This window comes from Notolabrus celidotus, chromosome 16, assembly GCF_009762535.1.
Source record: "Notolabrus celidotus isolate fNotCel1 chromosome 16, fNotCel1.pri, whole genome shotgun sequence".
NCBI lineage: Eukaryota > Metazoa > Chordata > Actinopteri > Labriformes > Labridae > Notolabrus > Notolabrus celidotus.
In genome coordinates, this window is record NC_048287.1 from 15155346 (window position 1) to 15179960 (window position 24615).

Here is a 24615-nt window from a genome sequence, read left to right on the forward strand (position 1 = left end):
TACATTATTGATGAGGAACAGATGGACATATATTTTGTGAATCCAAAAGTCAGTGCAGATACAAAACCATAATTTTACATGAGAAGGAACAGGGGAGAATCTTCTCAACGGTAATCACAGTTTATCATCTTACTGAACTGATTAAATGAGGTCAATGAATCACTGAAAATCCAATGAAAAGTCTAAAACTGAATTTTACAAACTCTACAAACGTATTTTTGTTGTCTAAAGTCTGATACAGCTTGTACCTCTCTGTGCGATAGATCTTTATTTTCATCCTGAAACACTAAAACCCTAATGAGTCACATTTTTGCTTTGGTTGACAATTATTCTTTATGAAATCATTGGTATGACCCCACTTAAAGCATACCACAGTTTAAAATCTGTAAGGGGGATTCACAATGATTTGCAAAATGTATTCTAGTGTGCTCAAAACTTGTTTGCCAAAGTATTTGGATAGTCATCCCTATTTAGTACATTTTTGCAATACTGTTCTCAAAGATGTCTAACTTTAGTAACAAATGGGCACACAGTCTCTAAATTGCCACAGAAGTCAGAAAACTTGGGGAGACCTAATTGTTGGATGTGGTCACAGAAAATTACTATTTATCCTGATGTGACATCAAAAATGACCTTAGAACTTCAGTTGGCCTTCAAGACGTCAGAAACACTCAGCACATTCAATAAGCTAAACAAAACATTCAGCCACATCTGTAAACATCCAGTGTGACACACATTCTACTCTTACATTATTTGGAGAAAAAGGATCAAAAACACATCAGCAGCCCTTCACTGTGCATTCTTGTTGTCGAGTGATGGGGATGTACGTCACGCAACAACATGCAGACTGTTCTCAGTGTGGCATTCAAAAATAGTGAAGTGGTAACAATTCAGACACGAGGTTTGTCGGGCCAAACAATGTGACTGTCTAACCAAACAATTGTCTCACTATCACCTCAATGAATTTCACTTCCAGGTTGAGTTTCCATGAAGGAGACACTTGGACTGAAAGTGTACAAACACATTAATAGTGTACTAAACAGGAAGAGTTGTTCCTCTTTGCTATTTTTGCACTTCCACATAGTCATAAAGTGTATCCATCTGTGTCTAGAGTCTGGAGATAAATTTAAATATCAAAGACCTCAATCCTTATTCGACAGTTTGACAGACAGAAGTTTACATTTTGATTTGGAAACAATGCTATTCAGTGTGCATTGAAATGTCAACATAATTTGTGTAATTGTGCTTGTGCAGATGTTGTGGTGATCCCCTGATGGGGAAAAAACATTTAACTAAATGTCACATGTTGACATATAGTAGAAGGAAGGGGGATTTAGATCGATCTATTTATAATTAAATCACTTCAAAATGTTCTCTTGTAAAGAGGATAACATTCAGTAGACTGCCACAATTTCCTATATTTAAAAATGTACGTGTCTCACCCTGGTCTGGACTATCCCAGCGCTACCAGATGGAGACAAATATCCATTCAAGCACACTTACAGACAATTTGTGACCAATTAACCTGAAAAGCATGTGTTTGGACTGTGGGAGGAAGCCACACTATACCTACCCCATGTAAGTGCAAAGTTTACACACAGGGGTTTGAACCAGGAAAGCTTCATCTATCTAATACTTTCTGTCTTTCACCTCCAGCAAATGACACAAAGGCTGACATGAAAAGTTCAGACAGTCAAAGTTCAGACGGACGAAGTTCACCCATCCCAATTATCCCCAGATTTCTTTACTCTGACTCTTCTCAGTGAGTGAAAGTCCATTTACCCCTGTGTCACCTTTGACCCCTATTTTGTCACATCCTCAACTCATGGAAAGGATGCCTGGCTGAACAGAGTGTGGGAGACACCCCTGAGAAGAAATCTGTACGATGAGTCAATTTTTAATTAAGTCGTTCGGAAACACAGTTGCAGGTGTTTGAGGGGGAGCAAACGAACTCGCTTGGTGTCTGTGGTTGTGGTTGAAGAGTGATGAGACCAGACCAGCGTGATGGAAAGCCCAGCCGACTGCTAACACAAACACAGTGCGGGGAGAGAAAGAGAAAAGGTGGGGGGAGGGCAGGGAGGTTAAAAAAAAAAGTGGGGGAAGGAATGACAGAAAAGAAGAGGAATGTTTTCTGTCAGCTGGGGGATGTTGACAGCAGTCATTAAAACGCTGATGTTGAGCAGTATTGACAGGTCGAGAGAGTGTTTATACTAGGTCCCTAAGTGGACCTAGTATAAACACCCCTTTGACAGATCTATATTTTGCCCAGCAGAGCCCAGAAAGGAGACACTTGGCCTGGGTAGAGAGGAACCTACAAGTGGAGTACTCTGGAGAAATTTCACACACTCAGGAAAGAGCGTGGTGTGTGTGTTTGCATCATTAGCATAATTAAGAGTGACTGCTGAGAATGCACAGACGGGGTTGTGTTGGCACTCCCCCCCTCTGAAATTCGCGTTTGACAAATTATTTGAATGAATGAGAGGAGAGGCTTGGCTAGCTCGACAGATGGGTCAAACAGAATAGATAAGGGACCAGTGTGAGTGTATCAGGACTACTGGCACTCTAACAATCACTCTCTTTTGGGCTGCGTTCCAATCAAAACATGTTCCCTTTTTTCCTGCGTAGGATCATGCCAAAGACGGTGGACTATTGTGTCTTTTGTCCTTGTGCTGCACTTTTTTCCTCGAGCTTAAAATGTTGAATTGTTTAGTAAGTCTTTGGCTCCTGCTCAGTAGAGCAGCCGGCGAGGCGAGGTTACTCCATGTCATTGGAATCTGCGCACAATGGACCCAAACCCCCCTCTTATACTCCTTAGCACCAGCTTGTGAACCCCCTAGAAAATCTCTGGTTTTATTGACCCCCTTCCTCTTTCTCCCCCTTGTTCTCCCTCTTTTTCCTTCTCTTCTCCTTCATCCCATCATCCATCCTGGCAGAGTTGACTCCCTTACACGCACAGGAGCCGAAGCTGAATGGCTCCCAGAAGAAGAAATAAAAACATTCAATTCATGATTCAGATGGAATGCACCAACTCCTTGTAGTAAGCACTTTACCTTTCTCCTCCTCTCTCTTTCTCTCTTTCTCTCTCTCTCTCTCTCTCTCTTCTCTTTCTCTCTCTCTCTCTCTCTCTCTCTCTCTCTCTCTCTCTCTCTCTCTCTCTCTCTCTCTCTCTCTCTCTCTCTGATACAGCATCGTTGCCATGGCATCGCTTGCCTGACTCAGAACAGCGGTTAAAACACGGTCACTCTCGCTTTTGGTGATGTGAACTCAGCGTGTTGGTGCGCACCGGCTGAACGCAGCCCAGCTTTGTTGGTGTGTCGCTGCTGTGTAAAACTCAGCACGCGCTCTGTCCCGGGATGAGACCTCACCATCAGCTGTGAGTGAAACGAAGAGGTCCATGGTGGAAGCACGCGGGGCGTGCGCACGTCTTCTCACACACCTGCTGGATGGAAATAGATGGAGGAACTTGCGCCACCGTCGAGCGATTGCTTCACCTCCTCTCCTGGTCCACGGGGGAGCGCTTGTAAGCTGATTTAACCCGGGGGATGTGAATACCTCTCCGGGATTAGAAGGTTATTGGGTGAACGACGACAATGCCCTGCGGCTCGGCCCGGCACTCCCGGCTATTGTTCGCGCAGCGTCGGACGCACGGTGCCCGGTCTCCCTCGGATCGTCTCCTCTAGCTGAACTTCGCCTCCCCCGGTGTGGAGGGAAGGATAATATGACTTCCTGGCTCCGCACATACGGCAGCGTCCTTCTGTTTCTTGTGCTGGTGTCTCTCTGCGCAGTGGAAGCCTCCGGTGCCGGTGAGTGGAGCCTCATTAGGGGCCAATTACATAATATCCCAGTAATTAGCCTACATCTTGTATCATATGAAGTTCCCATCCCACCCATCTGTTCGCTCTGCAGGATTCGTAAATGTTCCATGTCAGGGATTTTAGGATTAAATTCCCACACAGCTGTCAGTCTTACATCTTTTAGGAGGATTTTAAGAATTCAGGTTTGAAGGGAAAGATCTGGGTTTCTAGGGAGCCCTCTCCAAAGCCTCATCATCTTGTTCCAACATGTATTGATCAGTGCTTATTAAAAGATAAATGCTTTCCCTATTCAGGGCTTTGCCAGAAGCTGGGATTGCTAATTGGGTCAGAGCTGCTTGTTAGTGGGCTGTTAGTGATGCTGAGACCTGCAGCCCTTATAGACTGTCCCACATTCCAGCACTGAAACTGCTCTTGAAAATAGGATTCCAAGAGATAAATCACACGAATGAATCATTAATCCCACTATTTGTAAGCCCCAGGTTCATTTTGTGCCTCTTTCCCCCGCACCATCTTTACCCCTCAATATTTTTTGTATGCCAATGCAGCATAAAAGTACCTTGCATGAGGGATTTTTTCACTGTGTAGCTCCATTAATGCATTTGTGCGCGTTTAGCACTCATTGATTGACTCATAATTACATGCCCCTGTCCCATCTCCCTGTGTGATTGTGTGTGGGTGTGTGGTAAATGATCCACTGCAACACTCCAGCAACTCAAGCACCTGTTTCCACTCTCCAGAGTTGTTTTCCTTCCCTGATACCCACTGAATAGCCTCATATGAGGTGCTAAGTGGCACTTTCATCATCAAAAGTGCGCATAAGATCTTTCAATGTCCACGGGGCTTTGGCTGCATGGCTAATGAGTGTTGACACACACATTCTTTCATATGCTAATCACAGATTCCTCATTTCTCTTTATCTTTGGCTATCTTCCTCCTTTCTCTTTCTCCGCCTCCTTCTTCTTCATTTCTCTTTGTGCAGGTGACAGTGTGTGTCGGTCCCCTACCATCACTACTTGTGCTGAGTGTCTCAGACGAGGCCCACAGTGTGCCTGGTGCTTCAAGGAGGTAGGAATCTGTATAAAAGTGTGTGTTTGTGTGTGTGAGAGAGAGAGAAAAAGGGAAGGAGGCAGACATTCAGCAGCATTCCTTGGATGACAACACACTCTCAAAGCTTTGATGCCATCCGCAGATGTGAATATAATGTGTATGTTCAAGCTTAGCGGCCTGCCCTGTGACCTGCTTGAGTGTGCCAGTGTGTGTGTGAATGTGTCCATGTCTGCTTTCTCATGAGATGGAGCCACTTTCTATCCATGTGTTTAGTCTGGGCGCTCACACATATCACTGCATTTCTTTCAAAGTGTGCATCTGCCGCGCCTGTCGCTGTTTGTCTGTATCTGTCCTTGCTTTCCTGCTGTCAGTCTGTCTCGTAAAGAGCCCACCCCGAAATCAGCCCTGGGAAGCTATAAATCCTCCACAGCCGCCACACAAGTCAAAACACTCACACACAAACACACACGCACACACTAACTAGACTAGACAGGACAGATGACACATGTGTGTTTACAGACTTCAGGTGCTTTCCCATCCTTTAAACCCTCATCTTATCTGACATCATTAAATGGTGGCCGGGCTCAGTGGTGGGTGAAAGTATTCGAACACCGCCTCTGAAGCCTCCTACACACACACACACACACACACACACACACACACACACACACACACACACACACACACACACACACACACACTCACACACACGCACACACACACACACACACACACACACACACTCACACACACACACACACAGACATACAGTCACACACACACACAGTCTTAGAGCCATGCTTGAACAAGCACAGACAATTAAGCAGGTAGAGTGCTTCAATAATATGCTTGTTCAATTATTTCCATTGACCTTTAGTTTAGCTGAATTACCCTGCAAGGAAAGTCCGGGGAAGCCACTGTAAAACTTTTTCAAGACATTACAAGACGACTTACACCCACAGAGAAACCCATAAATAACGGCACTTCAGTCTAGCTTTCAGGCCATGGCCACATATACAGCTACAACTTTTATTATAGACTGTGTGATGCTTTGTTCTCGTGCTGTTCCTGCTTGTAAAACTAGTAACTACAAATCAGTAGTGCTGTTTTATCCACCGGTATAAGCAGCCTTATTGATCATTATGTATTCTTTAATCTCAATTTACATATTCTGCTTAAAAATGCAGCAGCGCCGTGGAAGCAGCACTGGATTTTGGTATCAGATGGTGTCATTGACCATATGCAGGAAGCAGACTGTGGAGAGCGAAGGGCAGAACACAATCTGCAGTTAGGCATAATGTCTTAGCCTGAAGTTCGTTATCTTTTATCACTAGCTACAACGGAAGCCCTGAGAGGTTGGCTGTTTCTCCTAAGCAATGTCGCTGTCAGGCATTTGTTAATTTGGTTCTAAGGTTGTGCGCTGACTAAAGACACATAAACTTTGACATGCTTTGAATACATTTGATAAGAGGTAATACTTTATAATCTTAGATAGAGCTTTGAATAGTGAATGGTAAATTTACTACACCAATATAGCACTCTTCTAGTCTTTTGACTGCTTTTACGCAACTTGTCACATTCATGCATTCACACCATTCATACACTGATGGTAGAGGCTTCTACAAAAAGTACCTTACTTCCCATCATTATTTATCACCATAGACTGTATTAAATATGGACGTAGTATCCGTGACGTCACCCGTCTGTTCCTGAACGCTGTTTTGAAGCCAATTAACGGCGGCAGCCATATTGGAAATGCGGAACTCAACCAGGCAGAGTGTGACGTAGTGTGAGCCTCCTAGCCAACAGCTATGCGTTCCCGACCGGGAGTCACGTCAGTCATGTCCTTATTTGGGCAAAAACTCAGAATCTTAATATCTTCTGAACCGATACGTTAGAAAAACATTCACCCCCCGTACAGTGTGTGCTGATAGAGAGATTAGCTTTGTAGGGCCAAGCCGTTTTTTGAACCAGGCTGTAAACATGTTTATTAATGCTGCAAAGATCGTCTTTTTCCCATTCATGTCTATTTGGTTTCCAGTGTTTCTGCAGCCAGCCTCAAGCGGATTCTCGATGTATTGCAGTTTATAACACTTTCGTATGGGCTTCATCGTTTAAGACCAGAGGTTGCCGCTTGCTTATCACATACACAAACATGCACACTATGCCTTGTTAGGGGCAACTTAGGCTTCCCTGTCTTAAGCAAGTTCTTTTCACACGTTGACCACAGCCTTGGTGACCAGGGATGGAACTGGCAACCATCTGATTGCGAGATGACCCACTCTACCACTGAGCCACTGAGCCACAGCTGCCCCCTACATATTCCCACAAACATCTATACTTTTCATTCCTCACATTTTCAGAGTAGCAGGAGCAGCTTTGAAGTTAGGTTGATTTGAAATAATTGGATGCTGCCTTCCCAACCCCAAGGCAAATTTCAACGTAAATAGTCAACAACACATAGAAAAGCAGATTACTTGGCGTAGATATGTGAGTGGCAATGTATAGTGAACTGGTGGTTATGCAAATTGGAATCCCGTCAGAGTGAGCAGGACCCCAAGACGGAGGAGTCTTATGTCACTGTGAGGGGGTTATTATTTACATTCGCCTGATTTGCATTGAGGCAACTGGACTTCATCATGAAAGTTTCTGTTGACCTGTCTGTCCTCATTTAGCTCTCCTTCTTCTTCAGGAGCTTTGCAGTTGAGACACCTTTAAATGTAAAAGATGCTTATAAATGCATTAACGATGGCAGCTGTGGCTCAGCGGTGTCCTTGGCCAAGACACTGAACACCTGGACACCCGGACACCTAATTGCCCTCGATGACATAATCAGTGGTGTGTGAATACGTATGAATGACATTCATTCTCACTGGTGGTCCCTATGCCTAAGCGTTTTGATTGGTTAGTAGGACTAGAGAAGCTCTGTTGCCTGGATTGTAGGACTGGATCTTGCTCTATTCTTGCCCAGCAGAGATTAGTTGGGGACTCATAGCTACTAAGGCTGCTCTTACATCTGTGCCTGGTCGCTACAAGTCACTATCACCATATCCCAGCTCTCAAAACCAGCCTGAGATAGAAACTAATGTTTTTGCCACAGTGTCAGCAGGCAGAGGTGAAATGTGCGGGACTCCTTTATGCAGATTAATTTGATGTATGTGTGAACAGGTTGTCCCTGGTGTCGTTTTTGCTGTTACTTGGTACTGACCAATACGAATCAAGTATTTAACACAGCCAGTTAACAACAGGTTATAGCACAGCCTACAGACATAGTTTAACAAAAATGATCAAGCAAAATGAAATAGAAAAGAGATAGATACTAAACTTATAAGTGCCACTAGTGAAACAAAGGAACGGCTTGTAGAAATACCTCAGTAAGAAAGTTCAACTCATGCTTACTTTTGTACTTACGTTACTTTGACTCCAGCAGTTTTATACCCAAGTATCTGGAAGTGTGTACTTCTGAAACCTCACTGTTCTACTTTAGTCTACTCATAATCCTTCCAGTGCAGGTCACTGTGTTTGTGAGAGTGTTTTTCTAACACACTGCAGTACCAAAGGTCACTAATCCACTACATTAAAGCTGCAAGGCATGACGCTGTTTGGGCAAGATTACAACAAGAATCTGTCACTTAGGACGTGATTAAATGACACCCTTTTAAGGAAAAATTGAAATTACTCAGCGTATTTTCTACCAGTCAGAGCTATTGCTTTCATTGAACTTTCCTTTGCTTGCTGATCAGACATGTAGAGCTGAAGATGGATGACTAAACAAAAACAGGGCACTTCCTTGTTCACTAAACTGATGAGTAACTCTTGGATCACGTATCACGAATACAAATCGGTCTCATGTACGTGTAACTACGTCACACTTCCGTACAAACACCATAAAAATGACAGAAATAGAAAATGAAACCAAAGAGAGTAATTGTGAAACTGGTTTCGGTTTGGCATGATTTCTTGTGTGATGTAAAGTGTGTGTATGTGTGCTTATTGATTTGACACTCTGTGCCTCACCAAAGGGCAGACTGAGACATCGACTGAAGGAGATTTGATTATTGTAAAGTATTAAAGTTAACAGCTGCTAAACCAAACAAAAAGGACAGAAGTTACAGATTTTCCTTCATCATATTTTTATAGCGTTGTTGCATCACAGATTGTAATGTGGCATTCAAGTTGACCCTCTTGTTTGTGTCACTTTGATTTTGTCCTTGAAATTGGATTAAAATGATAACATCTTGAAAACGGCTTAGCTGTGTTATCTCCCCAGCCGTGTCTGGCAACTTTTTCTGCTCTGTCTTGTTAAGGTATTTGGTTGTTGAAATTTCACTAAAGCAAAATCAAAAACTGCAAAAATTGTGTGATTAAAGAATATCACAGAGGCAAAAAGGTGATTTTTAATTTACCCTCTTGATCTTGTGTGACCTGTTACCTAGGACTTTCTGGATGGGGCGGGCCCAAGCCAGCGCTGCAACCTGCCGGAGAAGCTGCTAAGTAGAGGCTGTGAAACAGAGCTTTTGGAGCAGTCAGAGGTCAAGGTGGAGGTCAATGCCACCATCAGCAGCACACAAGTGTCACCGCAAGACATCAGCATCACGCTTAGACCAGGTAGACAACAAGCACTTTATTTATCTGAGACTGAAGTGCCTCTGATTTGAACTGTACAGTAGTCTTATAGTTTTAGTTTGGGACCAAGCAGCTAAGTTTGAGTGTGAGTGTGAGTGTTTTTTGTGTTTTTTTGTTTGTTTTTAGGTTCGCAGGCAAGCATCGTAGTGGCTGTGAAGCAGCTGGAACGTTATCCTGTGGATCTTTACTACCTGGTTGATGTTTCGGCATCTATGCAGGATAACCTTGATCATGTAGGTTTTCTTACGCTCAAATGACACTATTTAACTTTAGGCAAAGATCATACGTTTGGGGATTAAGCTTGATTACAGAATTTTTGTGTTAATCATGGCTTGGTAAAAACAACATATACAAACATAGATGTAATATTGTCAGCTCGTATGTGAGGGCTACTATCTCTTAAACAATTTACATGACTATTTATGAGATACAAAAGCAAGCAAGACCATCAGCGACAAGATTTACTAGTTCTGAAAAGTTTTTTTTAATGCCTGTAAATACTGCCACAGGGTAGGTGTCAGAAAGCAAGCTGCTACAGCTGAATTTTGAAACATTTTTCCAAGCAGTTATTAAGCAACAAATTTGGCGGCTAAAAACAAACAGATTGTGATTCCATGTTGAATAAAATACTTCTAACACGTACAACAGTATTTCTGCAAAAGTTAAGAGGTACTGTTGGTCCATAGGGGGCGCCAAAATCTACACAAACCAAAAAGTTCCTCACTTATTATCTCATTTGTTCATATTTGTATTATGTTTTTTCTCTGCATATCCCCCTTTTCCTTCTTTTTCTGTACTTTCTACCTCCCATTGGATCCTACCATCTTGTGCCCGACTGCATCTCCAGTTAAAGACGGTGGGTGTGGCTTTGTCGCTCCGGATGACAGAGCACTCCTCAGACCTTTGGTTGGGTTTCGGATCATTCGTGGACAAACCCGTTTCCCCTTACATCAACGTCCACCCCTCCAAGATCAACAACCCATGCAGGTAAGACAGAAAATCTATTAGTTGGACTGTTGCTTTAAATACTCCCTACATGTCTCATTAGTGCAGTGACATTAAATGTGTAGCACCTTTAAAGTCTGCCTTGTTATATTCCACAGCTAGATTATTCTTCTTTTAAAAAGACAAGAAGAACTGTGTGGTGATTTCTGTGATGCATCTGAGTAAGCTTTTAATTTGGTGTAACTTATTCAGCAGGGAGCACTGATTTTATAACGATGACCTTTTGCTTGAAGACAATTATAGCTCTTTTTGCAGATCTAAGTCTGTAAAATTAGCAAGTAAAGAAAAACTTCCTGCACCATCTCTCTCTCTCTCACCAGTGATTATGAGATCCGGTGTCGCCCAGCTCACGGCTACCATCATGTCCTCAGTATGACAGGAAATATGAGCGAGTTTACACGTGTGATCAAACGCCAGAGAATCTCTGGAAACATGGACACACCCGAGGGAGGACTGGATGCTATGCTGCAGGCTGCTGTCTGCAAGGTGTGTAAAAACAGACACTACATGTGTACAACAAATAGAAAACAGAAGGTTGCAAGTTTTTCTAATTTGCTCGAATTAGCTCTGAAAAATGAGGGATAACCCCATATTTGGTCTTGAGCTTGCCTGCGGGTGAAAGAGGCTTTTATTGTGGCAGTCTGGTGGCATTCTGACTCAGCATTCAATATTACCCCAAGAATCCCAGTAAGTAATGACACAACTACTTTGGTATGACACACACACACTAACACAAACACACACAGTTGCTTATATTACGGCTTTAGGAGAGCTGTGAATCACACCATGCAGGGGGCCCTGAGTAACCAGCCTGCAGGGAAACACCACAGTGGCCGAGACTCCAGAAATAGACTCTCCACTATGTCAGACCTACTTAGAAACTCACAGGGTTTCCTGAAATACACGCACGGACTCACACAGACTCACACAGACCAATTTTCTCACACTGGCACTGACGAGTCACAGACAGAAAGAGGCAGACTCTGTGACGGGCAGATGAATTTTTTGCCACTCTCCGTTTAACAGAGCATTATAGAAAGAGCTGATCACCATGAGAACTAATGTGGTTCAGATGAGTATGTTTGAATCCGCGGTTTCTACCCACATGTGTAAATCTTTAACAAAATAACGCATCAGCATATTTTCTACATCAGTCTGTGTGAAAAAGCTGACTCGTGTTACCAGGGAATAAAAACAAGAGAATAGATAAAATTGCTCCCATGAAACAGAACACGTTTTTGGTTTGCTTGCAATGTTAAATTGGTTTCATCAAGAATCCAGATGGGATTTGAGAAATCATTTTTCCCGTAACAAAATATTTATCTGTCTGTCTCTTTCAGAGAGCAGTGGGATGGCGACCGGAAGCAAAGCGTCTGCTGCTCCTGATGACGGACCAGCCATCTCACCTCGCCCTGGACAGTCGGTTGGCAGGGATTGTGACGCCACACGATGGCTTGTGTCACCTGGAAAACGATGTGTACACAGGGAGTACAAGGATGGTAAGGGAAGAAGAGAAACTACTGAGCAGTCTGGCTGTGAAGAAATGTTTCTTTAATTTTACATGATTTCAGTCTAATGGGGACATGGGCTGCAGTATTATGATGATAATGGAAAAGAATCTCCTCTAATTTCAGACCGATACATCAAAGTTCCTGTGAGGAGTTTTTATCTGGTTATGAAACCGACTGAAATTGATGCTAATAACAATTAATGAGCTTCAAATGCAAACATGACTATTTCTACAGTTATTTTTTATGCCTGTAAACGATGTCAGGCAAACATGCTGCTGAAACAGCCTTTTGCTTTCCTTTTTCCACTGCAGATATTTTCAATGAGTGTTACATTTGACTGTGAAACCAAAAGCTGGGGGAGATTTGTTGTGAAAAAGAAAACATTAACACTTACTAGACAGCATTAGGGAAAAAGTAAGCAAGAGATGAGATGTACTACTTTATCCACAGGGGGCGCCAACATCAACACAGTTCCTCACAGGAGCTTTAAGATAAAAATGGTTTTCAAAATCACACCAGGTATGTGTTTTGGGAGATGCACTCACTTGCTTTCTTACTTCTACTAAAATGGGCTACAAAGATCCCAGTTTCTGCAAATTAATAGTTCCTGTAAACCACAATGATCAAAGAGAAGATCAAAAGTGTCAATTTGTAAGCTTTTGCTTTGCTGGTGGGCTGCTTTATCCTTCCTAAGAGATAAACTAGCTATTCCCCTCTGTTTTAAGTCTTCACACTTAGCTAGGCTGGTATGATGGCTATTTTAGCTTCCTAAATATGATTTTGTGTGTTTCTTTACTTCTGTATGACAGTAAACTGAATAGCTTTTCATTGTGGACTAAACAAGACATTTAAGGATGTCATCCAAGGCTTTTTTTTAACCATGGTTGTCACTTTCTCTCATTATCAGATATTTTCAAGAGCCCTCAACTCATTAGTTCATCAATAAAACAACTGTTGGATTATTCTGGTCTTGAAGTGTTTGATTAGATTAGATTAGATTAGATTAGATTAGATTAGATTAGATTAGATTAGATTAGATTAAATTAGAACTGTATTGATCCCCTGTGGAGGAAATTCATAATGATAGTTGAAGCCCTGCTGCTTACCTAACAGTTTGGAAATGCTGAGTTTCAAAAGCTTACACTGTCGCTTTAAATCCAACAGAGTCATATACACTCCACCATAGGGGATGTATTGTACTTATAGACTATTAAGCTTCATGGTGTATACTCTGACAGTGAGACATTTCAAAGGCATGCTGAAATCATGTGATCAAAGGTCCACCTTATATGGTCCATCAGAGCTGCATTTAAGATTTAATCTGCTGGTTGTCTCCTTTTCAGGACCATCCCAGTGTGGGTCTGTTGTCTGATAAGCTGCTTGAAAACCACATCTACTCCCTGTTTGCTGTGGAAAAGCAGCAGTACCAGTGGTACGAGGTAAACCCTTCCACAAACATCATATGACCAGAGTTGTGAGTGAGAAAACAAATGTTACAGCATCAAAGTGTTTCTCAACCTCGTTTCCCTTTTGCCTCTGCAGGAGTTGGCACGCCTGCTGCCTGGCTCATACCTGGGAAAGTTAGGCCTCTTCCAGGCTCCAAACCTTATTGAGCTGGTGGTGGATGCATACAAGGTAAAGAGTACTCTTCAGCTTTGGCTGGGAATGCCACAGTGTTGTAATTGTTACCATTTTCAGAAAGAATGCCTCATAACCCCTACTACAATATGTTCATGGAGTGTATGCTACTTATATTTATCCACAAATCTAGAAAAGCTTGTACAGACTGCTAGAATGACAGGCCCTTGTAATCAAAACTCTGACTCTGAAGTTTAGAAAATAGATGATAGGAGGAGATTTTGGTCACTGAAGGCCTAATGAAACAGAAAAACAGAGATGAGAACAGGAGGTTAAGGAGGGGTTAGGCCTTATGTTTCTGTTTGTGTGTGTGTGTGTGTGTGTGTGTGTGTGTGTGTGTGTGTGTGTGTGTGTGTGTGTGTGTGTGTGTGTGTGTGTGTGTGTGTGTGTGTTTGTGTGCGTGCCTGCGTGTGTGTGTATAAGGTTCGTTCAGCTGGCAGCAGTCTAGGCTGTAATCTCGCCTCAGGCACAACGCCCCATTGTTTGCTTCGAGAATCTGCCGAATCCACAGATCCAGGCTCACACACAGATTCACACACACTCACATATACACAAGCAGCAGCACAGTCCCGAACAGTAGCTTGCATTATAAAAGCTATCAGATCCCTACGGAAACCATGTGTCCTAATCACAGATGAAAACAACGATTCTATTTTCAGCCCCACCTCCTTTTTCCCATAATACCCTCCTGTATTTTAGAAAGAAAGAAAGGACAACAATGAGGGCTTTCTGGGGACATGTGACAACTTAAATTAATCACACTTCTTCCTTTCTTTATCTTTCTCAGATTCATTATTTTGCACACACACACACACACACACACACACACACACACACACACACACACACACACACACACACACACACACACACACACACAAACACACACACAAGCACACACACACACACATTCTAATCATCACATTTTTAAACTCTTTGTGTTCTTCCACTTTCTTTTATCTCAGCCCACATTCTTACATAACAGCAAAAAACTTTTTCTCACGTTTTCCATCTTCTTCCCTGCTTTCCACATCCAGAGGTTGTTGTCGGAGGTGTCAGTGTCAGTGTCAGTGGACGATAGGGCAGTCAGCAGGTACTGGGTGTCTGTATCTCCCATCTGTCCTGATGGATCCACAGCAAAGAACCAGAGCTGCTCCGGGGTGCAGCCCAACCAGACGGTACACACAAACATATACATTCAGCACCAAAAAACATCGAAACCCACACACAGTTTTAAACAGCTCAAGGATTAGGCCAAAAAAAACTGTTACATGTGTAAGTAAGCCCCTGGAGAAGTCACAGGACATTTATTGGTTGTATTGGATTACTTTGACACACGATCACACTCTCACAGTCATCTCTGAGAGCTCTGCAAGGCAGGAAAGATTTGGTAAATAATCCCAGTTGAGAGGATTACATGCAGTGTTTAACAGCAGAACATTTCCATGTGATTCTATGACCTTACCTAGCCAAATAGGAGGGACTTCAATCTCAAAAATAGGACATTTATATTTAGAAATATGATGTTGGACATGCTCTGCTCTTGCAACTGATTCATAAATTCGCTTTATTTTAGCATTGAACAGCCTGCACTTAGATAGAAATCTCTTTGCATATTTATCCACTCTATACAGAATCCCCTTTTGGTATTAATTATAAAATCCTCATACATTTGAAAATGCTCCTTCTGTTCACTTCCTAAATTGCTGATGAGATTCTTTTCCTCCGTAACCTTTTGGGGCTCTTAACTTTGTTGAACACCAAGATGCTTAATCGCAGCTTCATAGTCGCTCCATTGTACAAAAAGATTGAAGTTCAGCCCCAGTCCTTTAATCCATGGGTGGATTAAAGTGAATTACTGGAAGTCCCACACTTACCAGAATGTAACGGAGATAAAATCAGGCAAAAAGCCTGCCTGCAGATTCAAAGCTCTGGGATGCAACCACATCAACAGAGAAATTATTCATGCTGAGTTAACTCACATTTAGATACAAGTTGATTCAACTTTATAGGTCTTATCCAAGATTGCCATAATTATGCTGCAAGAGATAGCTCATCTTTTATTCCTTCTTTTTTTTTCAACGCAAGACTTTGCAGTAAAAAACAAAATCATATTCGTAGCTTCTACCTGGAAAAGTATAGGATCTCAACAGCAATATTAGACTCAGGGAATAAAGGGATCTTAAATTGTCATATGTTTCGTTGACATGATTTTGATCTTGTTAAGTCCCCCTTTGGAACAGGGACTTGAACTGAATTTAGCTTCACTGTGTATCAATCCACAAAATAATTACTGTTGTCAAGACAGCATGATTTTAGTCTTCAATTCAAATAAATCTAAGACTCTTAATGCTAACATGAGTCTACAGATATCTAGCTAGATAGCAACTCTGTGAGGCTGCTAGTGCAAGCATGTCTCCGAGACTACTATTTTGTCTATCATTGAGCTGAATGCTGAAATGGCATGGTTTATCACCACATTTAGCATGTTGGCATATTAATAAAGTGTTAATCAGTGCTGAATGCAAAGTACAGCTGAGATTGGTGGAATTAGTGTCACTATATTTGCATTTATTTGAGCTTAGAAAATATCAGTGTGATTAAAGATATTGGTGCACTTTAAATATGTACACCAAGTTTCACAGCAAATCTTTAAAGTAGTAGAGATGTTTTAGTATGTAACAAAATGCTAACCATATAGCCAAAATAACTAGCATACTAGCAACTAACATAGCAAATCAAGTAACTGTTATTCATCAACTTTTATCTCTTTCCATGAAGGTCTACTTCAATATCACGATTGGCCTGCACTCGTGTCCTGCTGATGTTGAAGATGAAGAGGTCAAAGTCCTCATCCAACCTGTTGGATATAACGAATCCACTGTGGTCAGGATCCACACTAAATGTGGCTGCAGTTGTGGACTAACTAAGCGCTGCCAGGATGACAGCCAATCAGAATGCAGCGGTTTACAAGACGGGCTCAGTAAGGAGCAGAAGATGGATCACGGGCCAATTAGGAACGTAAACAGAGATTCAAACTGGAATTGCAAAGCAGAGGGGTCTGATGTGGACTGCAGCAGTCGAGGAGTGTGTGAGTGTGGGAGGTGTGTGTGTGAGCAAAGCAGACTTGGGACAGTGTTCGGGAAATACTGCGAGAAGGATGACTTCTCCTGCCCGTATGAAGGGGGATTGCTGTGCGGAGGTAAAGGATGCTAGCTTTAAAAATAACAACAAGAAATCAATAAGTAAAAAAAATCAGATATTGGATGTGTACAGCTTTTAGTTTACATATTTAAGGCTCTCTCTTCCTGTTTGTCTTTCTTATTCTCAGGTCGAGGTGTGTGTGTGTCAGGTGAGTGTGTGTGCGAGGACAGCTGGACAGGCGATAGCTGTGGTTGTCCCGTCTCAACAGTGACCTGTCAATCAGCCAGTGGCTTGATTTGCAGTGGGAAGGGGAGATGTGTGTGTGGACAGTGTGTGTGTGATGACCTCCAATACTCCGGAGACTTCTGTGAGAGAAATCTTGCACGCCAAAGCACCTGCCAATCATACTGGTACTTGTCATTTTCTGTTTCAACACAAACATAAAGCATGGTGGGAGCTCTCAGATCTATTTATAGTTGAAGCTGACACTATTGTTCTCTCTCCCAGGAAGTGTGTTGACTGCCATGTGTCTCATAGTCTGACTCAAGAAGAGGCAGGACTCTGCAACAGCACCTGTCCTCCTTCTGTGGGCTACATGGATGATGAATCAGGTATGTCAGTTTTAACCAACACAATCTGCTCTGAACACAGTTTTACCTGGGAGCTTTGTGAACCTTATGGTTTCAAAAGAAATATGGTGGGTGTTAGTTCTGTTTTTCTCTGACTTCCTTTTTGTCAGAGTTTCAGGTTCTCACAGAGTTGTTCTTACATTGATACTATTATCATTGTAGTATTTGGTATTGATAAGCATGCCAGTTCATTTTTCTTCTCCAAAACAGTGGCATATACATACAATTATATCTGATTTAAACTGATGAGTCAGTTAGTCAAAGCTAGCAAAGGCTGGTACTTTAAGCTCCATTGAAGAGTTTTTATCTGGCTGTAAAAGAGACTGAAACTGTTACTGATGCCTCTTTATGGCTGACAAAAGCAAACCAGATCATCACTGACAAGACTGTCACTTGCTATATTGTCATTTGTAATGCATGTAACTGCTGTGAAGGGGTAGGCGTGGAACAGACAACTAACATTTCTTAACATTTTCAACAGCAAGTATCCCCAACAAGTGACAGGTTTGATTTGATGATTGTTGAAAGCCAGTAAGATTTGGCAGAAAATATTACCTCAAGATTGACAGAATAAGATCAGCAGAAGTTCTGAATCACTACAAACCAAAAGTTCTTCACAGCAGCTTTAATACAACTCTCTAGCTTGTCATTTTCTTAGTAATAAATAATAATGAATTCATTATCAAAGACTAATTTGACAGTTGTTGAAGGTGAACACATTTGAGCATTTGGTTCCACCCATTTTTAAAAGTTCTTGTGTATTCACACACGCTTCTTCATGCAAGCAGCAAAAACAGGGGTTAAATATGCAAGGTTTGGGAAAAAAAGGTACACAACTGTTCTTTAAAGAAGCAGTGTGTACATTTGGGAGCTGGCTAGAGTCAGAAGAGTCAGTTTGTGGGAGATCACCTGAAAATATAAATATATTTTGCGGAAGACCCCCTTTTGATTTTGTTTTACAAATATAATCTACATAATAACATGAGATTCAGTTATCTTGGGTGTAGAACTGAAAAGCAGTTCACACACACCTCTTACAAAAGGTTCAGTACAAGCACAATTCATCCTGTAAATTACGAATTAATAAATAAAACACAACAAAAAAATATGAGGATACAACAGTGTTCACCGAAGATTTAAACCAAAATCAAATTCACCAGACGGGGTTATCTGGACCATCTGATACTTCAGCTGTGAGCAAAACGATATAACAATGCAGATTTAGCCAACACCACTAAGGAAACGGCAACAACTTACGAGCTGTAGTTAATGCTAAATGCTACATGCTAATGCCGTACGTTGACAGAACATAATAGAGTTAGCTTATTTTCTACTCACTAGGATAACTTAAAACATAAATGCAGTCTCTTTAGAAAGTCCTCTCCTTCACCATGCTCTTGCTTCCTTCCTTGTTTGGCTCATTACAAAGTCTCAACCTCAAAGTTGGAATTAACCAACTTTGGAGTATCTCACTACCTTTTCTCTCTCAGTCTTTGTCATTTATAGTTATACAGTAATTGATATTATTAATCTGAAAGTTAGTGGCATTAGCCATTTGTAGAGGGGGCTACTGATCCTGCTAGCATCAGCTTTGTTCTTCTTTTTAAACACAAGACACAACCATCTGTAAACAAAACTTACCTTTTAGAGCTACTAAAATAAACAGCTTGGCAATCAGTTGTCACTCTAAACATCCAGCAGATACAAACCAGTCGTATTTCTGGCCTGACTCCAACCTTTCCATTTTGAAATGTGTTCAGTGATACACATTTGACTCTTCAGTCAGAGACAAAATGTTCCCTCTCAATTCATCAGCTTGTCACTTGTTTGTCCACTGTTTGATGCCGGGCAGCTAATGTAAAGCGTTTATCTGAACTTATTTTCAGCAGCAGATACACAGCCAGCTGAAAATAGATTGAATGTGTTAAGGTAATTCGATCCCTTGTAACAGCCGTATAAAAATATTGACCAGAAAAGCTTTCAGGTAAGAACTTAAGACCTGTAAAACTCAGCAGCTTTTCTGTAATGCTGCTCTCATTGATCCTCCTGTTTTTAGAAGCCCTCAAGGATTTTTACTGGGGCTTGGAGCTTAACATGTCTGGACTGAAAAACATTTCATTCATCTTCCTGTATTTCCCCTCTCTCTCTCTCTCTCTCTCTCTCTCTCTCTCTCTCTCTCTCTCTCTCTCTCTCCTCTCTCTCCCTCCCTCCCTCCCTCCCTCCCTCCCTCCCTCTGTCTCTCTCTCTTTCTCTCTCTCTCTCTCTCTCTCTCTCTCTCTCTCTCTCTCTCTCTCTCTCTCTCTCTCTCTCTCTCTCTCTCTCTCTCTCTCTCTCTTTCTTTTCTTTTTTTTCCCTCATTTCAGGTCAAACAGGGGAGACTGGAGTTCAGTGTATGTACATCAATAAAGACAGCTGTCACTATCGGTTTCTGACAAGCTCACAGTCAGGTCAGACTCAGCTCTACATTGACACAAGACCAGGTATGTTGTAAATACACGCACACGAAAACACACACGCACACAAAAACACACACACACACACACACACACACACACACACACACACACACACACACACACACACACACACACACACACACACACACACACACACACATGCCTTCATTCGAGGTCACATCCGTTGCTGCCATTGCTGCACCCTGGTGTATTTGAGTCAGCAAGCCTGCTGTCAGTGTTACAGCTGTATTTTACATTTCCCCTCAGTTCCCAGCTCACTTTCTTGATTTTTGCAGCCATACACACTCAGACACACACGCGCACACACATCCACAAACACACACACACACATAAATAATTTAAAACCCACAGGTTCACACATGGTTACACACAAAAACACACACACAATTACACATCCAAGTGTTACAGTTCAACCCCGCCTTCCTAAGTTTTGGAACAGCAGTGCTCATTGTGCGTTCCCCACTCCATCTCTCCCCTTTCCCCTCACTACCTCCACCTCCACCCCAACGGGAAACTCTCTTCCTACGCACGCCCACTACTCCCGGGTGAAGCAGGAGCCAGGTCTCCATGGTAACCCTGTTACAAAATGTCAGAGCACTCTTTGGGCCCTTTGTGTTGAGCGATGAGCCCGTCATCCACACATGCTCCCCAGCAGATCCACGGCCAGCTGACTGTTGAGTGCAGCATCACTGGCACAGAGTGTGTGTTTGTGTTGAAAATAGTTCAGGACATCGGCTAAACTAAAAACAATCAACACCATTAAGAAAGGATTTACACACCAGTGTTTCAGCATTAGGAGGCTTCGAAATGTAAGTTAAGTGAAATGACATGTGTACTTTTACTAATACTTTTAGCAAGTTTTGCATGATAAGTTTATTTTTAAATTGGACATACTCGCATTGATTTCCCTCAACTTTAATTTAAATTACAAATCTGAACACTTCTTCAAACCTTATTTTGCAGAAACAAGTGCTGAAAGCCTCTGATTTTAAAAGTGTATCCAATATGGAAGTGAATTTGACCTGCATTCCTTCTAATGGCCATCAGGGGGAGAATATATCTGCTTCCAAAGATGTCTGATTGCATATAACCAGATGGGAAAGTGATCCTGCTTCCTGGTTGATAAAGTAACAAGGGAAACATTACTAGTTCCTCGTCAACAAACACCAGCATGATGTTAATTTTGTAATGTATGGTTCCATTTGGGTTGAAATCAATCAGGGTGTGCTTTAGCTATCTGTCGAAGACAAATTATTTCCATGGTAGCCTCTCAAACAAGTCAAGGACAGAACAATGCACATACCACCTGTTGTACAAATCTGGTAACTTCTGGTCTCAGGAAACTAAAATGAAGAGGCCAAAATGAAGACTCAGGTGGTATGTGCATTGTTACTTCAGTTACTTTTAGATTTCGGATTGAGACTTGGGTTTGGTATGTAGTTGTGAAGTTTAAGGTTAAGACCTGTACAACGAGGGACGAGGGCTTAATGATTGTAAAAATACAAACATGTTAGAGTCATAAAATATCTGCACGTCTCTTATAGCATAATGTGTTTAAGTCTAATCATGAAGTTTTCTTGAGACTGCAGTCCTCTCTTTTCTCGACTTTCTGACTTTCAACCCTGCCCTTGTTCTCTGCAGTAAATCCTTGTTTGTGTGTGTTTGTGTCCACAGAGTGCGCCAGCAGAAGGCGGCTGGTGGGGACATTCCTGAGTGTGTGTGCTCTGACGGTGCTGTGTGGGCTGGTGGTGGTGGCAGTGTCCCGGCTGCTGCTGCAGACAAGAGGAAAGTCAGTAGAGGGCGCTTCTGAGGACGGAGGCTACCTTTGCACCGGAAAGGTGAGCTTTCAAAAGTCAAGTTTGCTGGAGGTATTCATTAGCCTGACATGGTTATGATTAATATCCAGGGACACTTCTGTGGCCCTGCAGCTCTTAGACGTACTCATGACCTCTTACTTCTGTAGGATGTTTTTGTTCACGTGTTTTGTCCCCTGAAACCAGGAGGGAGAAATTTGAGTCTGCTGTTAGAGATACAGCTGTAGTTCACATTTCCTCTCAACTCCCTGTTCAGCATCCACAGTGTCCAGATTTTTGAGTTTACAGTGATGTACAGCACCTTTGAGGAGAAGGGAATGATTGAATTCACATAAAGGGTTGGGGGTGCAGGGTTCTGCAGACATGTTTCTCTGAACAAGTTTGGATTATTCACAAGTTGGGAAACCCCTCATTTATTAATTATAGTTGGAAACAAGTCATCTTCATGATGCTGCAGATTACACATCTGTTTGAATTTGGTACTTTTTTTATGACTAGAATGCAACAGTTCACTCTGGAGGGAAACATTTGCATAATGTGAAAGTTTTCTCTTCTATCTTTAAAAAAAGTAAACATGACAGACATTTTTGTCAACAGGAATTATGGAGCCTATGTGTGCTGTTGCAAATACATCTGTCTTGATGTATGTTTTCTGACATTTAGCAATATGTATACGTTTTTCAGCTAACATAAAGGCAGAAAGTAATGCTTTTAAGTTATTTAGAAACAATGTTATGACAAACTTTGTCCTGCAGGGCATGCTTTAAATTGGTTGATAATGGATAACGTATAATATTACTCTATTTTTGAAAAAAAACATTTTTTGAATAGGGAAGCTTTCCATGTAGCAGGCAGCTCTGGTGATATAAGTTGTATAGAGTTGACACATCACTGTATTGTGGTTGTTGTACCATATCAATGAATGCATGAGTGTATCTGTGTGTGACTGTTAATTACCACTCTTACTGTCACCTTTTCAGGACTTGTCATACATTCCTACAACCAACGAGAAGACAGTAACATACCGGAGGGACCGCCCCCCTGACCGCCCCTTGGAGATGCACATCCAGGTTCCCAAGATGCCCCTTGGTGACCCCTGGCAATACTAAGCCAGAAGTCAGTCAAGATGAGACTGAGAGACTGAGAGAAGAGTATTGACTACAGGCATCCTCACTGCTTCTTAACCTTCATCATACTTCAACCAGCAGTACTTGAGTTTGTAACCTCAAAGGGGTTATACTTTTAAAATGAGATCTCTCATAGACTGTGTGACAGATGTGGCCAGTATCCTGGAAACCAAGATGAAACTAAGAGCAAAAGTCTAACACCTCTTCTTCCTCCGTAGCAGCATGGAGGCTGCTCCTTTTCCGCGGGGTGAAGGGTGATCATTCCTCACTTTTTTTAGCCTTGAAGCCATTACTGCTCTAAATTATGAGTGTATGAGAGTGTGTTTGTTTGTGTGTGTGCTGCAGGTAGATGCATTTGTTCTCTATGCTTGCCTTTAATTTATAATTTTATAGCAAAGACACTATATGTTAGGTTATTGTGGTTATGACACTCCAACATTCCCTGTCTTAGTCTGCCCTCTTGTGCAAGTCTGAGGTATGACATGTTCCTTCAATAATACTGTCTGCACTGACCTCAGCTGTATTTCTTTGTTTTTTTTAATCTATGAAACACACTAATGGTTCTTTTATTGACCTTTTTTTTTTTTTACTTTGATCAGACTTTCTTTGTCATTGGTGGGGCTCTTTGTCTTCTTGTGTTTTGTGTATATAAGAGTTGCATTTTGGTTTATCGATCAACTACATTGCAAGTCAATGTTATTTTATTATTTTTCATCTGTCATGATCATTTTGAATTTATTTTCATGTGATTGTCAGTTTGATAATCTGGTAAGAATTGCACTTGAACGTTTTGTTGCATCATACTACTGAAAACTGTGGGGTGTGTAAGAGCAGGAGGAACTGCCATGATAGGTGGAACGGTTGGTTGCTATAGTAGGGCATTATAAAGCATTTATAGCTAATGTAACAAATCCACAACACTGGAATAACAATGGGCTGAAAACTGGAAAGTGCATCAACAAATGACTTCACATGTGGTCTCTATAACAGAACCAGAACTGTCTGCATGCAACTGCTGATCATCCTGGAGTCATTCTTAAGGGGACTTAACATTTCTGGTACAACAGAAGGTACAAATTATCTCTGAAATTACTCAGATCAATGGGTTGAACTACATCCCTCGTGCACTAGATTCTCTGAATACAGAATGCTAATTTCATGGCATCTATTTGCTCACCAAATCTTGTTCCTCTATGATTTTTATTTAACAAAATGTTGTTTACAGCAATACCTGCCCTATCTCACTGTAAGTCAGGAACACTAATTATTATTTATCTTGATTTATTTTTCTGTTTATTTATGCTAATTATTCAATTGTATGGTACATTTACTTTGGTTACAGTTGCTCTATCTCTAGCCATGTAAGTCATTCAGCAATAAGAATAATTATCTCATCTCTGCCGACAGAGTCTGGAGTAATAAAAGCACTTTTTCTATGTAGTTTTGATGTCAATCAACATTGCTAGTTGTGTAGCATCTAGCATGTATGTTTTCCTCATAATAAAAATGTGCAAGATTTTTCTTTTTTAATCGACTTCTTCAGTCATCCTGTATCAAAAGGTTCTCAGTTGTGTGTGTGTGTTTTAATCAATGGGTAAATGTGCACTTTTGGTGGGACTGATGTTTGTTTTAGATGGGTGTAAAAATTTCAACATAAGTCAAAAATGAGAAAAGACTATGCTCTTATTTGTAATTATACCTGTTTTTTATTGTTTGTTTAAAAAAATAATATAAATTCAGTGTTTTTGGAGAGAATGAAAAGTTTGTTCCTTTTTCAAAGAT

General features: G+C 41.5%; 1 protein-coding gene across 1 annotated transcript; it reads left to right on the forward strand.

Annotated features, from left to right (window-relative positions):
- The first annotated feature begins 3190 nt into the window (after positions 1–3190).
- On the forward strand, positions 3191–24363 carry itgb8 (integrin, beta 8). Its single transcript, XM_034705346.1, has 16 exons — positions 3191–3803; positions 4795–4880; positions 9299–9470; positions 9615–9721; positions 10336–10475; positions 10814–10979; positions 11834–11992; positions 13348–13443; positions 13547–13639; positions 14680–14820; positions 16424–16844; positions 16974–17196; positions 17294–17397; positions 19779–19895; positions 21567–21730; positions 22687–24363. Exons 1-16 carry the CDS (start codon positions 3719–3721, stop codon positions 22813–22815), a joined length of 2403 nt encoding a protein of 800 aa, XP_034561237.1. The 5' UTR covers positions 3191–3718; the 3' UTR covers positions 22816–24363.
- Positions 24364–24615: the final 252 nt, after the last annotated feature.